General features: G+C 33.4%; 3 protein-coding genes across 4 annotated transcripts; 1 reads left to right on the plus strand and 2 right to left on the minus strand.

Moving 5' to 3' along the window:
* Positions 1-2035: 2035 nt before the first annotated feature.
* Positions 2036-5775, minus strand: LOC120155426 (probable sodium/metabolite cotransporter BASS1, chloroplastic). Its single transcript, XM_039166980.1, has 7 exons — positions 5249-5775; positions 4112-4205; positions 3994-4027; positions 3845-3899; positions 3324-3407; positions 2949-3236; positions 2036-2228 (listed from the first exon to the last, which is right to left on the minus strand). The coding sequence occupies exons 1-7, from the start codon at positions 5744-5746 to the stop codon at positions 2070-2072; spliced, it is 1212 nt and encodes a 403-aa protein (XP_039022911.1). The 5' UTR covers positions 5747-5775; the 3' UTR covers positions 2036-2069.
* A 588-nt stretch (positions 5776-6363) lies between these two features.
* Positions 6364-9274, minus strand: LOC120155425 (probable sodium/metabolite cotransporter BASS1, chloroplastic). Its single transcript, XM_039166979.1, has 7 exons — positions 8729-9274; positions 8279-8372; positions 8159-8192; positions 8016-8070; positions 7465-7548; positions 7035-7376; positions 6364-6760 (listed from the first exon to the last, which is right to left on the minus strand). The coding sequence occupies exons 1-7, from the start codon at positions 9224-9226 to the stop codon at positions 6581-6583; spliced, it is 1287 nt and encodes a 428-aa protein (XP_039022910.1). The 5' UTR covers positions 9227-9274; the 3' UTR covers positions 6364-6580.
* Positions 9275-12365: 3091 nt separating this feature from the next.
* On the plus strand, positions 12366-14211 carry LOC120155427 (trifunctional UDP-glucose 4,6-dehydratase/UDP-4-keto-6-deoxy-D-glucose 3,5-epimerase/UDP-4-keto-L-rhamnose-reductase RHM1-like). 2 transcript variants are annotated; one of them, XM_039166981.1, is made up of 2 exons: positions 12366-12479; positions 13050-14211. In XM_039166981.1, exon 2 carries the CDS (start codon positions 13063-13065, stop codon positions 14179-14181), a length of 1119 nt encoding a protein of 372 aa, XP_039022912.1. In that variant the 5' UTR covers positions 12366-12479; positions 13050-13062; the 3' UTR covers positions 14182-14211. The 2 variants fall into 2 exon arrangements, with proteins under 2 accessions (XP_039022912.1, XP_039022913.1); XM_039166982.1 differs by having other exon boundaries at positions 12379-12447.
* Positions 14212-15163: the final 952 nt, after the last annotated feature.

The raw sequence follows: 15163 nt of genomic DNA on the forward strand, positions 1-15163 counted from the left end.
TAAAAAAAAAATTGTTAACGTTATTTTTTTAAAAATTTAATGAGAGGAAAAAATTTAAGTATAAATAGCATGCTTCTTAATTTTTTTATATTAGGGGCTCATTTTTTATTTTCGCCCCGAGCCTAAAAATAGTTAGGACCGGTCCTGTATGATAGTTAAACCTGGCCTCGACAATATTGTTTTCTTCATGTCTAAAGAAATCCAAAAATAAATTTTATTTTTGAATAGATCTAGAAAAATATATGGATACTCTTAAATGCTTATATATGTTATCTTTAGATAATATACTAAATTACGTTTAGTACTTAAATTATCAGTTTTGGTCCGTTTTAATACCTAAACTTCTAATTTTTTTCAAAACCATACTTAAATTTTAGTACTTTATTCAAAATGTAACGTTAATTTTTTAAAGAAATTGAAAGTTTAGGACTAAAAAGGACCACAACTGATGTTTAGGTACTAAACGCGTTAAGTTTTTAACGATGTGATACTAAAATGAAACAAAAGCTAAACGTTAGGTATGATTTTGAAAAAAATGAAAGTTCAAGTATTAAAACGATCAAAATTGATATTGTAGGTACTAAATACGTAGTTTACCCTAGATAATAAACCCATATATACTATTCAAACTTTTGATTATTTATCTTGAGCACATATTGCAGTTTTATAAGTTTTACAATATTTTTTTAGAAAACATCATTTTATTTTTTTTTATTTTTTTTCTAATTTATTTTTAGTCTTTTTTTCGAGTTATTACATGACATCATCTTAACGCATTATATGATATATATTTTCTATCACATCGTACTATTTTAATGAAGAGATGTAATAGTGAATTAATGCGATAATTTTCATAATTTTAACGAACAAGCTGATAAAATATTGTTCAAAGAAGAAAGTAGGAAAAATAAACAAAATTATATATGCATTTAACCTATAAAATAAATTAATAATTTTTGGATGTTTGAACGATGAATTGTATTGGTCAATGTGTTTAAAAAACAAGTTATTAAACTAATATGTTCTATATTATATTTGAAAATTTACGAAGACAAAGTTTGACTTTTATTTCTTGTATATGTCAAAGAAAAAAGCATAAACAATATATATATTTCTATTTTTATTTGCTAATTTTCATATATTTTTATTTTTTAAAACTCGTTTTACAAAAATATCGCCGTCTATATTTTCTAAAAATAATAATGTTTGCCTACATTTTTAACGGCGGGTAATTAAATGAAACAAAAGGTAAACGTTAGGTATGATTGAAAATATTAAAAGTTTAGATACTAAAATAGAATAAAAGTGATAGTTTAGGTACTAAATGTGTATTTTACCCTAAATATTAATAAGGGAAACCATTGAAAGCCAGATAAACAAGGGATTGCACGTTAGATTCAGAATCCATTGGTTTGAATTAAATTTAATTAATTTAGCTATAATTATTTTGTTTTAAAATTTATTCAAATTTAAAAAAAAATATAAATTTAATAAAAATATTTTTAATATATCAATTAACTACCAATTTGAAAGATCTAGAATGAGATGTTAAGTTCTCAAACAATGTTTATAACTCAGATTTTAATATTATAAATAAAATAAATTGAATTTAAAGAATTATTCTCGTGAGAAATTTCAGTATTACCTAATATAAATTATTCAACAAATGAAGCGGATAAGCAATTTCCAAAGAAAACAATTTGTTAAAAATCAAATTATTTTATTAAAAAAGTAAAAGTCAATTCAAACATGAAAAATCAAATAAATAGGTAGAGATATTCCATATTTTTCTTGCTATTTATAATAATCTTCAAAAACAATTCTATTAATATTATAAGTTTATTTAATATTTTTTAAAAAATAAATCGAATCCAACAAACCAACGAAATCTTCATTTTGATTAAAGGTGTAGTGTGTTTTCCTTGAATGGAATGAAGCTTGGTTTATATCTTGCCATTTTTCCCAGAAATAGTCATGTTTAGTGCAAGCATACAAAAATATTCATAAAAATACATATATATTTCATATATGTATTAATATGCATACAAAATCGACATAGCATGTCGTTGTCACTCGGGGTTCGGCTTCGGCTTCGGCACATTGCGTCTCCAAATTCCGGCCAACAAGCTACCGAATATTGAGTGGCATACGCTGGACACTGCACACGGTACTGCTGTCAATGGATTTTGAAAGTGCTGAGTAGCAAGAACCACTCCGAGAACCGAGTTCTGAAACATCAATGAGTTGAATAAAGGATCAAGCTTCATGATAAAAAGATAAGGCTGTAAATGAGACGAGACAAATCGCGAGCTATTCGAGATCAACTCGATCAAGGCTCGATAAATTCTCGGATCGAATGGACTCAACTCGAGCTCGAGCTCGAGTCGAGTTCTTAACGAGCTGAAACGAACTACTCGATATTCGACTCGAAAAGCTCGTGAGCAGCTCGAAAATATAATATACTAATATTTTATTTAAAAAAATAAATTAATATTAATATTAATATTTATGTATTGATTTTTTTTTAAAAAATACAGTAAGATTTCATGTATTTAAGATTCATGTTCGAGTTTGAGGCTTCAATCGAGTTAAGTTTAAGATTTTTTTTTCATTTCGAGCTTTTTCGAGCTTCTCACGAGCTTCAGTTCAGGATTTCGAGTTCGAGTCGAGCTTGAAAATTTTAAGCTCGCGTGTTTTCAAGTCGAGTCGAGCTCTATTTCAGAGTTTTCGAGTCGAGTCGAACTCAGCAATACTCGAGCTCGACTTGGCTCGTTTACACCCCTATAAAAGGAAATGAATCATGAATGGATTAAGTACTAATTCTTATTTGGTCAGCTGAAAAACCATCCACAACATGCGACCAAGATACTAATTTTCATGTTATAAATGCCTGGATCAACCAAAAAGAAGCTCTGTCGAGATCAAACTGCTTCAAATAGTTTGCATACCTGCATGCCAACCTCAATAGAAATGGTTCGTGATGACGCTACATCGAGCCCGAGTGCCCTTGAAAGGATATAGCCAAAGGTGAATCCAGATGCATGAAGAAGGGCTGCAGCTAACACCACTTGCAGACCGGATGAAAGGATTGCAGAAGAACTCTGAGCAATTGCATTTCCGCACAGAATAGCGACAGTTCCAACCGCAATGGTCGGCATCAAAGGAGAAACAAATTTAACAAGGCCATGGAAATACTGATTTAGGAATGCACCACCCAATACAGGAAGAAGCACAACCTGGGGTAATAGCATGGTTAAGTACAATCCACGAAAAGGAATGAACTATATTTGTGGGGAAAAAAGTTATGCAACAAAAGAATTCACCTGCAGTGTTGAGACTAGCAGTCCAACTGCATCTACTGCAACATATTGCCCAGCGAGCTTGGCCGTGAGAAAGGGGGTCATAATCTGAAGAATAAATAAATGGGAATAAAACGATACTAAGTGACGCAACATCAAGAAAAAGTTTTAATTAGTGTTGCTTATCCCATAATATACTATATGGTTCTTCGAAGAAAGATGATCGATGTCTCCTCAGATCTTAAACAGGTGAATGCAACCTAAATGTTTGTCTTCCTGTTTTTCTTTTCTTTGAGGAAAGGAAGACAGAAAGAATGGGAATCCAAACCAAATTGTCATTACACTAGACACAATGAAATTGTGACCAAATATTTACTCATAATACAGCACTCCCCCATGGAGGATGGTCATCAATCAGAAAATTGCCCCAACAAGTGGGCAGTAAAGTTAAGACAGAGTCGATATGAGGAGGCTCATAGAAACATATTCTTAAAACACCCATTAATAAGAAAGACATGATGAGGCATAAGTTCTGGTTTACTAACCACAGCTGACAGAGTGTTTGCAGCAGTCATCAGCACGGAAAGCGCGACATTTCCTCTGGGAGATAACAAGATCGTCAGATCTTCAGGCAAAGGCAAAGGCATCAAAAAATAAAGAACAATGAATGATATGGTTAGACATATTTGCTTACCGGGCAAGATATGTGACAATGTTACTTGCTGTACCTGCAATGAAAAAAATGAAGCACTATAAAAGAGGAAGCCGAGGATGGACAATTTAAGTAATACTAAGAGTGACTATAAGCTTACCACCAGGACAGCAGCCAACCAATATTAAACCAGCTGCATAGTGAGATGGCAGATTTAAGAGCTTGCTCACAAAGTACCCAGATAAGGGCATAACCTACAACAAGTCACCCAACGTTTACCAGATTACAAGTATTTCCCAGATACAAAAGTAACATGAATTGGTATGATTAGGGGTGCTTATCAAGCGAGTCGATTGTGAGTTGAACAGTGCTCAACTCGTGCTCATTAAAACATTTTGTTGCTCGACTCATTGCTCGTTAAAATTTTGCTCGACTCATTCCTCATTAAAATTTTGCTCGACTCGTGCTCTTTAAAAAAATTTTGCTCAACTCAACTCGTTGCTCGTTATGCTCACTATAAATTTTACCTCTTTTTTTAACTATAGGTTAAACCTACTAATACTGTATAGAGCTTAATATAAAAATAAATTAACAAATTTAACCTAAAAACTATCAAAAGAATGTATGAAGTAATTTTAAAGTCTAAATTCTAATGTAACAATCCACAAATACACCAAACTAACATACTAAAACTAAAATAACAATCCACAAATACATCAAACTAACATATTCAAAACATTCTTGAAAAAAAAAAATCAACTATACATAATCAATCCTAAAAATAAGAAAATCAATATCTCTCCACTCCATTCATTATTGCTTGCAATCACCGAACTAATAAAAAATTATATAAAAAAATTATCGAGCTGCTGACGAACTAATCGAATCGAGTTGAAATTTAGCTACTCAACTCGTTAAGATCCTGAGTTGAACTCAATTTCGAATTTAGTCAACCTGAGTCGAGAGTTGACCAAGTTTTGACCAAGTCGAGTTCGAGCTGTTCACATTATTAACTTATTAAGCACCCCTAGCTATGATACCCTGGTTTGCGCAGAGATAACTCATTAAGCACCCCTGATACCCTGGTTTGCACAGAGTTATTTCAAGAGTGGGATTTATATGCCTGAATCAGATTTGTTAAGGCTATTTGGAAAAAGAATGCAACGGACAAAAAGTCAATGGTTATACCTATGGCATTCAGAGATGTCATTGCTTTAAACCCAGAAACTGTTGCTTAAAATAAATATCACCTCAGTTCAATACATAACATCAATTTCTTGAAGAAATGAGTACAAACCGAATATTGGAGCACAAATCCAGATATAAGCTCTTTAGGCATAGCAAGGGCACCTCGAAGGTCATCTAGAGTAAGAGTCATACCCATACCAAGCATAGTAAGAGTAAGACCAAAAATGCTCCACTTGGGCGTAACCCAGCTGAAAGAACTTGGCTTGAACAGCCCAAGCAGACACCCTAAAGAAACCCATAGCGGAAATGCTGTGGAAATCACTTCACCAACCCACTCAACCCATTCTCTGAGACTTCTCTTGGTGCCAGCACCGTTACTTTCTGATGAAACTACGCAATGAATTCGAAAACGATTGGAAGCCGGCAAGTTGGTGATTCTATCGGGTAATTTCTGGGATAGGGATCTTAGTGATAAGTTGGAAGATGATGAAATGGAAGGTTTAGGAAATGAAACGATGACATTCGGGTACGATAGAGATGGGTTTTGTGGTTTATGATGAATTTTGAAGTTTGTTTTTGCAGGAGAGCATGAGAGTGAGGATTGCATCTCTGATTCCTCTCTGCCGCTGTTTGTTACTTTCTTTTCTTTTCTATTTTTGGTGCCTTTCAAATGGCTTATTAGTAACGTTAGAGTAAATTCCTTATTTGATTACTCAATTATTATTGGTTTTTAGTTATCTAATTAGTTTTATAAATTTATCATTAATATATTTTTATTTAATTATTGAATTTAAATAAAATTCTAAATATAAGTCATTAGTTGACAAACAATAAATATATGTCGTTAACATAGTATTTCTACTTGTTAATTACTGATATACTACATCATCAAAAGTAATAACATGACATATATCACATTATAAAAAATGATGACATAACATATATCATATAATTAATTAAGCAGATGAAAAAACGATACATCAATAATATATATTGAATGTCAATCAACTAATTTTTATCGAACATAAATATTTTTGATGAAAAAACTAAAACATTAAGGATTGAAATGGTAAACAGAATAATAAGAAACAAAATGATCATAAACGCAATATCTATTCTAAATACTCTCAACCATCTGACAATAAATGTTTAATCATCAATGCTACAATTATTGGTGCTCGAACCTAAAAATCTCTTAAAATAACAATCATTTCTTCAACCACCAAAGTATAAGTACTTATATAAATTAAACCAAGAGTATGAAAATAAAACATGAAACAAAGGAGGCAGTCATTGACATCCAATGCATATCAAATTGTTTCCATATCCTCGTATGTAAGCCCATCATTTGCCATATAACCAGAATGTGCATAGGGGAGCACAGCAAAAGGGTCAAAAGATCCATTTTCACTGCATCAACTTCAGCTAGAATTCTTGGAACTTAAATGCTATTGGAAGCTGAAACCGTTGTCAAAGACTTCTGTTTTGGTACATCGCGTCTCCAAATTCCGGCCAATACACTACCGATAATTGTCTGGCATATGCCGGACACTGCAAATGTTACTGGACTCGAGGGATCTTGTAAGTACTGAGTAGCAATAACAACTCCGAGAACCACGTTCTGAAAGTTTGTTTTGAATAAAAGGATTAAGCTTCATGGAAAAAAAAGAAGAAAGAATAGAAGAACAATTATCACTCCGGTTCGACAAATATCACTCCGTTTTCAACAAAAAACCTTCCGCAACACGCCAACACACCATTAATTTTTCATGTTAAAAAACTATGATCAATGTTTCCAATTTCCCAACAATATCGACAGTGCTACAAGAATCCCTGGATGAACCAAAGAGAAGCTCTGTTCTTTGAGAACGAACTGCTTGAAATGGTTTACGTACCTTCATGCCAACCTCAATAGAGATGGTTCGCGATGATGCCACATCAAGCCCAAGCATCCTTGAAAGTATATAACCAAAGAAAAATCCAGATGCATGAAAAAGGGCTGAAACTGGGACTTGTACACCGTATATAAGAATAACAAAAGCACTGTCGGAGAAAATAAGTGCACGAAAAAAAGCTTTAGCTACCAAAAGATGCCTATAAGACGATATAATTACATTTCCACACTGAATACCGAGGGTTCCAGCCGCAATGGTTGGTGTCAAAGGAGAAACAAATTTAACCAGGCCATTGAAATACTGTTTTAGGAATGCACCACCCAATACAGGAAGAAGCACAACCTGGGGTAATAGCATGGTTAAGTACAATCCACGAAAAGGAATGAACTATATTTCTGGGGGAAAAAAGCTATGCAACAAAAGAATTCACCTGCAGTGTTGAGACTAGCAGTCCAACTGCATCTACTGCAACATATTTCCCAGCGTGCTTGGCAGTGAGAAAGGGGGTCATAATCTGCAGAAGAAATAAATGGGAATAAAACGATACTAAGTGATGCAATGTTAAGAAATATCCTACCCTCCGGAAGTATTCATCGTAGTGAATGCAAGTTACTACTCTACTCAATCGGAGTTCAATGTTGCTTATCACATAATATCCCACATGGTTCTTCGAATAAAGGTAGTAAATGTTTCCCAAGTTCTTAAACAGGCAAATGTAAAAATATAACTCAATTTAACAGTATCTGACATTCTGTTTGTTAAGTATATAAAAATCTGTTTCCCACATGAAAACATTATGCCATCAAACACTTATAATTCAGCACTCCCACAGGTAGGATGGTCATCAGTCGCATATATAATTGCCCCGATAAATGGAAACTACAATCAAGCCAGAGTCAGTGGGAGGAGGCTTGTCGAAAAATATTCTTAAAACACCCAATAATAAAAAAGAGAGGATGAGGAAAGTCGTAGTTTACTAACCACGGCTGAAAGAGTGCTTGCAGCAGTCATCAGCACGGAAAGTGCCACATTTCCCCTGGAAGATAGCATGATCATCAGATCTTCTGGAAAAGGAATCAAGAATTAAAGAACAATGCATGACACCTATAAAAATATTCGCATACCGGGCAAGATATGTGACGATGTTACTTGCTGCAGCTGAAATGAAAGATTGAAGCACAATCAAGATGACAACAAGGATGGAGAAGTAGCATATACAATACACATGCAAAGGGTAAGCATACCACCAGGACAGCAACCAAACAATATTAAACTAGCTGCAGCGTCACACGGCAGATTTAAAAACTTGCTCACAAGAAACGCAGATAAGGGCATCACCTGCAACGAGGCACCCGTTGTTTAACAGTTTAGCTAAGATACTCTGGCTTGAAAATACCCAAAGTTATGGCCAGGGTTGGATTTAAATGCCTGAATCGGATTTGGTAAGGTTATTGGCAATTAGTCAAGTATGTGTAACTCAGCCAAGAAAAATTAATAGACTTTTCTTAAGATAGCAGCCCCCATAATCAATATGCTGATCAATTTCCTTGATGTAAAAAATGCAATATACTAAATTCCATGGATAGACCTTTGACACTTCGAGATGACGGTACTATAAAACCCACAATTTGTTACTCAGATATATCAGCTCAGCTCAGCTCAACATAAACAATAATAAGAAAACGAACACAAACCGTATATTGGAGCACAAAACCTGTGATCAACTCTTTAGTCATGGCAAGGGCACCACGAAAATCATCTAGAGTAAGAGTCGTACCCATACCAAACATAGTAAGAGTAAGACCAAAAGTGCTCCACTCGGGCGTAATCCAACTGAAAGAACTTGGCTTGAAGAACAACAGTAGACATGCTAAATAAAACCATAGTGGAAATGCACTGGAAATCCCTTCACCAACCCACTCAACCCATTCTCCGAAACTTTTCTTGGAGTTTGCACTGTAATTGTCTGATGAAGCGCCACAATGAATTCGAGAACGATTGGAAGTCAACAAACGGATGGTTCTACTGGGTTGCTCCTGGAATTGGGATCTTAGTGTTAAGCTGAAAGATGATAATCTGGATGGCTTACAAAATGAAAGGGAGAGATTTGGGCATGGTGGAGAAAGGGTTTTTGTTTGGCATTGAAATCTAAAGTTTGTAATTGCACGAGGGCATGAAACCGAAGATGGCATATCTGATCTGATTTCTCTCCACTCTTAATTTCGTTTTTGAATTATATTCAAATTTGTAAACGAACTCTCCCAATTCAGAATTAATTGGGAGTACATATAATTACATTAACTAATGCAATAGTATAACACACACAATGATTCCAATATTTAAAAATATAAAATATACTGTATTAAACAATGACTTCCAGTCTTCCACTTAACAAGAAATATTAATATAAAACATTAATGGCTTTTATTTCCCCCCAGATCTAAGCCCTTCATTACCCATAAAACCAGAATGTGAACGGGTTTGCCTGTAGAACAATAATAGGGTCAAAAGGTCCATTTTTTACTGCACCAAACCGACTTCAGCTAGAAATCACTGAAAATTAAAGGCTTAATTCAAAATGAGTACATAAAATATAGTTTAGATATCAAAAACATACTTTAGATACTGAAATGAAAAATTGATATACTATTGATACTTAATTTTTTTAAGTTAGCCGAAATTAGATGCTATTGGAAGCTGAGTCCTTTGGCATATCTTCAGTGGAGAAACCCACCTTACTCATTTGGGTGTTTAAACGGATAATTCGACCATCCACGATTGAACTATTATTAATCGAAATTAATTGATTTTTTTTAAATAGTTAACCAAATCAATTTTTTTGACAAATATTAACCGAACCGAATAATTTCGGTTATTTTGATTTTAACCGATTTTTTTATAACTTTTTTCAGTAAACTATATTATCTACCACCTAATTATTTAGCCCTTTTATTTTTACCATCGATCTTTCAATTTTGTCAATCAAATCACCTAACTAACCACATAACTATTTAATTGTTGTGAATCAAACCACATGTTAAGTCATCACCACTTCCGTCAATTTTTAAAGGCAGGTGGTTTGATTGATAATAATTAAATAGTTAGGTGGTCTGATTGATAAAATTAAAATATCAATGGTAAAAGTAAAATGGCTAAATAGTTAGGTGGCCAATGCTATAGTTTACCTTAATTTTTTAATTAGATTAATTTGAATATAAAAAAAGTATTTTTTTTATTTGGGTTAAAATTTAGTATTTTTTATTTGGGTTAAAATTTAATTAGGTAATTTAACGAGTCTAGTGACGTTAAAAAATTTGCATCTTAATTCTTAATAAGTTTTGAGTTTAAAATATGTATTTAATATATATAATAGATTTAATATTTAATAATTTTGGTTAATTCGGTTAATTAATCGATTTCGAACCAAATTAACCGTTAACCTAATATTGAAAAAAATATTAACCGTTATCCGTATGAACTGATTCAGTGACCAACCGAATTAACCGAACTAATTCGATTCAGTCGGTTAATTTGGTTAAAACCAAAAAATGAACACCCCTCCTCGTTGAGATTCAAGTTTATTAATAGGAGTCCATGTTGGTACTAGTTTTACTCATTTGCACCAATATCAAATTTTATTAATGCATACGTACTTTGTGGATGTAACTATTTAAATATAGAATTCCAGAAATAAATTTATAAAATTACTCTATTTTATTATTGAAATTGCTTGCCATGCTTGGAAGCGCTATACTTGGGGATCATAGCGTGTTCATTCTTGGGACAAAGATATTCGGTGTTGGATATCTGAGAAATTAGATATGTCCAAAAATAACCAATAAATTATTACTTTTGTCGCTTGCATTCTTTGGAAGCTTTGGACTGAAAGGTACAGGAGAATCTTTGAGAAAGATGACTACTCTTATGATGAGGAAGCTCTTTGGCGTTGCATTACTCTTGCATCAATGGAGCTCATTCAAGCTTTCAAAAAACCTGCATGCAGCACGCGTTGTGATAAGTTGGTGAAGTGGCATCCTCCTTTGCATGGAAGAGTAAATCTCAACACAGATGGTCCTAACCAAGGTAATCCGGGGATTACTAGAGCAGGTGGTTTACTTCGAAGAGAAATCGGGGAGTGGATCGTGGGTTTTGCAGAATCATTGGCGGATGCATGTACATTACTGAAGATGTTCGCCCTAAAATTTTATTGTGCCTATCCTGGAATTCAAATTTCTTTATATTAGTTATTCATTTTATTGAATGTCCCATAAATTTTATTTGTGTATGCTCCATACATAATTTTTATTATTATTAATACATATGTGTCCTCCCTGGAAAAATATTTTTAGATCTGACACTATGTAAAACATTTAAGGACTTGATCTAGTGTGGCAGCAGAGTTCTTCGCAGTACGAACGAGCCTGATGGTTGCTTGGAATTACGGATTTAACAATGTTGATCGTGAAGTTGATGCTAAAACCACTCTCCAACGGGTGATACTTTGATTCACCCCTGGGAACAGTGATAGAGGATATTCAGAGTCTTTTAGCTCGTAACTGGTATGTGACGCTTCATCACATGTATCGAGTGGACTCTAAGAAAAGGAATACGAGTGAATTTAGAATTCATGACTTAAGAAAATACGAGAGAAAAACTTAATTAACTTACTAAATATTTTAGTGTTTATTAATTGTATAAATAATATAAAATAATATATTTTTATACTATATAAGCTAAATATATAATTATTTTTTATAATTTATTTTAAATTTTAGGATAAAATATACAAATGGTTCCCTGACTATAAGATATTATTTGATTAAGTACATCGGTTATTAAAAGTAATAAAGTTGACTATAGAATGCTATTTTGTTGAGTCTTTTAACTATTAAAATTTACAAAATTGTCACCTAACTATTCATTATGTTCGAAACTTATCTTTTTTTTGTTAAAAAATTGACCATCGTCTGAACTATCATGAACGGGAAATTATAACCATTTGAGATACTGATATAAGTTTTTATCATATTATAATCAATAAGTTAACATTCAATTTAAGTAGTCGTCAAATTTTTAAATAAAAAAGGATGAATTTAGAACATAAAAATAGTCGGATGACTACTTTATAATTTTTAACAGTAAAGAGACTTAACAAAATAATATTATACAATTAAAGAATTATTTTATAAATTTTAATAATCGAAAACTCAACAACATATTAAATGGATGGACATTTGTATACTCCACCTAAATTTTAATAACTCCACCCACATTATCGGTGGGTATTGTTTAGTAACAGTATTTGTAGATCCCACAATTCCAATCATCCATCAAAGCTTTGAAACAAATAGAAAATCAAAGCTTCATCAACCATTGAATACACTATATTTGTCTGTTTCATTTTCCCTCTCAGGTTTTTTCTTTATATTGATTTCTATACTTCCTATAAGTTAAAAGGTTTCGCATTCTTCAGTGTCATTTGTTGGAAAAACATGTTTTTTTAATTAATTTATGCCATTTTATGATCTGGGTATTTCTTAATTTTGTTTGTATCTCTGTTAAAAATGAAAAAAGTTCCATGACGGTTGCTGCCTTAGTTCTTAGTTTGGCTACATTTGTTTGCTCATTAATTGGATCTGTTTCTATGGTTATTTTCCAACAGATGGGATTTAAGATAGGGTATTGGGGTAGTATTTGTTGATGAACTCCTGGATCATTTCTATGTTCGTTGAACATTGATTCGAGTGAGTCAATTGAATCATAGATGGAGATGTAAGTATTGGTATCGAATTTTTGGTCGACATCGATTTCGAGTTATCCCTCGAAAGCCCTTTACAATTTGAGGGATGTAAAGGACAGCTTTATTGTTTAAACACTCTTAAATCCGCAATCTCCAGGATTTTGATTGCAACAAGTGTGTGTATGATTACTTTTTCGTGTATTATTTTATGCAGGTTGGTGCATTTTGCCATAGTTTCTGAAATTTGGTTACATATTTCTTGTTTTCTTTTGTAGAATTGGCTTTGGTATGGCTACTTACAAGCCTAGGAACATCCTGATTACCGGGGCTGCTGGGTTTATTGGATGTCATGTTGCGAATCGACTCGTTCGGAACTACCCGGATTACAAGATTGTCGTTCTGGATAAGCTCGATTATTGCTCGAACTTGAAAAACCTCAACCCATCCAAGTCATCTCCAAACTTTAAGTTTGTGGCAGGGGACATCGGCAGTGCTGATCTTGTTAATTACCTCCTCTTCACGGAGTCTATTGACACGATAATGCACTTTGCGGCCCAAACTCATGTCGATATCTCGTTTGGGAACAGCTTTGAGTTCACCAAGAACAATATCTATGGTACTCATGTCTTGCTTGAAGCTTGCAAAGTCACTGGCCAGATCAGGAGGTTCATTCATGTGAGCACTGATGAGGTTTACGGGGAAACAGAGGAGGATGCTGTTGTGGGAAACCATGAGGCTTCCCAACTTCTCCCCTCAAACCCGTACTCCGCGACGAAAGCAGGTGCTGAAATGCTGGTTATGGCATACGGTAGATCATATGGATTGCCTGTGATTACGACTCGGGGAAACAACGTTTATGGCCCGAACCAGTTCCCCGAGAAACTAATTCCGAAGTTTATCCTATTAGCAATGAGGGGGAAGGCTCTTCCGATTCACGGGGACGGTTCGCATGTGAGGAGTTATTTATACTGCGAGGATGTAGCCGAGGCATTTGAAGTCATCCTCCATAAGGGCGAAGTTGGCCATGTTTATAACATTGGGACAAAGAAGGAAAGGAGAGTGATCGATGTAGCCAAAGATGTATGCAAGCTTGTCTCGATGGATCCGGAGACAAGCATCGAGTTCGTCGAGAACCGACCATTCAATGACCAGAGGTATTTTCTCGATGATCAGAAACTGAAAAACTTGGGATGGTCCGAACAAATTTTATGGGAAGATGGGTTGAAGAAGACCATGGATTGGTACACCAAACATCCCGATTGGTGGGGCGATGTGTCCGGCGCATTGCTCCCTCACCCGAGAATGTTGATGATGCCCGGCGGACGAAACGCCGATTCTGAAGAACCAAATGGTACAACAACCCCTGTAAAGGGTCCTAAGTTGCCTAATAGCAGTTCCAACCTCTAAATGCAATGACTCTCCCCTAACTATTCACACTTTCAATTAAAAAGAATGGCGTTACCGTACATGCCAATTAATTAAATCTAAGGAAATTAAATTCGTTTAACAGTTCCTCAAATAATCAAAACAAAAACAAATTGGTTTAACATTTTAACTACGTTACTCAACTGAATTAAAAAAAAACTTATATTATTTAAGAAACATTTTTTTTAATATAATTAGAAAATTTTATTTAATTAATTAAAATCGATAAAACTTAAAATTGCTTTTCAAGTTTGGAATGTGACAGATTGAGTTTGTACACTTCTTTATTATTTGTATATTTAATTAATTCTGTAGGGCCACAATCATTCAGTGTTTGCAATTTCGTTCTACATGAAATTCCAACGGAGTTTCTGGATTTACATCTTAATCCTCCAATGTAAATTATTTGTTTATAAAAAATATTATAAAATTAAGTTCTAGTTAAACAGTGCTAGGTCTTAAAGTAAATTTTTGGTTTAATTACGCCTCCAGTCCCTATATTCTTCAAACTTTTGATACTTAATCCCTCTATTTTTAAGGTTAGGAATTTAGTCACTGCTTGATTTAAAAATTAAAGCCAATTTGATAACATGCTAGAATCAATTTTGTTAAGAAAGGGTGAACAACGCATTTAATACATAAATTATTAAATTTGACCCGTTTTAGTACCTAAACTTTCAGTTTTTTAAACCATACTTATAGTTTAGTTTTGTTTCATTTTAGTACCCTATCAGTATAAACTTAACGCGTTTAATACCTAAATTATAAGTTCTTTTCGTTTAAGTACCTAAACTTTCATTTTTTAAAAAAAAAAACTTAACGTTAAATTTTGAATATGGTACTAAAATGAAACAAAAAATAAAGTTTTAAACGGCGAGTACTAAAATGAAAACTTTTTAAAAAAAATGAAAATTTAAATATTAAAACGGATTAAAACTTATAGTTTATGTACTAAACGAATAAT

The sequence above is a fragment of the Hibiscus syriacus genome, unplaced genomic scaffold (genome assembly GCF_006381635.1).
Source record: "Hibiscus syriacus cultivar Baekdansim isolate YM2019G1 unplaced genomic scaffold, ASM638163v2 tig00111191_pilon, whole genome shotgun sequence".
Taxonomy (NCBI): Eukaryota; Viridiplantae; Streptophyta; class Magnoliopsida; order Malvales; family Malvaceae; genus Hibiscus; species Hibiscus syriacus.

Bases quoted from the DNA above. Each gene is read 5' to 3' on its own strand.
- LOC120155427 (XM_039166981.1), top strand. From the start codon at position 13,063: ATGGCTACTTACAAGCCTAGGAACATCCTGATTACCGGGGCTGCTGGG.
- LOC120155426 (XM_039166980.1), bottom strand. From the start codon at position 5,746: ATGCAATCCTCACTCTCATGCTCTCCTGCAAAAACAAACTTCAAAATT. The intron at 4,206-5,248 runs GTTTGTACTCAT...GACTTGTTGTAG, and splicing joins GATTTGTGCTCCAATATTCG to GTTATGCCCTTATCTGGGTA. The intron at 3,408-3,844 runs GTTAGTAAACCA...TTTATTCTTCAG, and splicing joins CAAACACTCTGTCAGCTGTG to ATTATGACCCCCTTTCTCAC.
- LOC120155425 (XM_039166979.1), bottom strand. From the start codon at position 9,226: ATGCCATCTTCGGTTTCATGCCCTCGTGCAATTACAAACTTTAGATTT. The intron at 8,373-8,728 runs GTTTGTGTTCGT...GCCTCGTTGCAG, and splicing joins GTTTTGTGCTCCAATATACG to GTGATGCCCTTATCTGCGTT. The intron at 8,193-8,278 runs GTATGCTTACCC...CTTTCATTTCAG, and splicing joins GTTTGGTTGCTGTCCTGGTG to CTGCAGCAAGTAACATCGTC.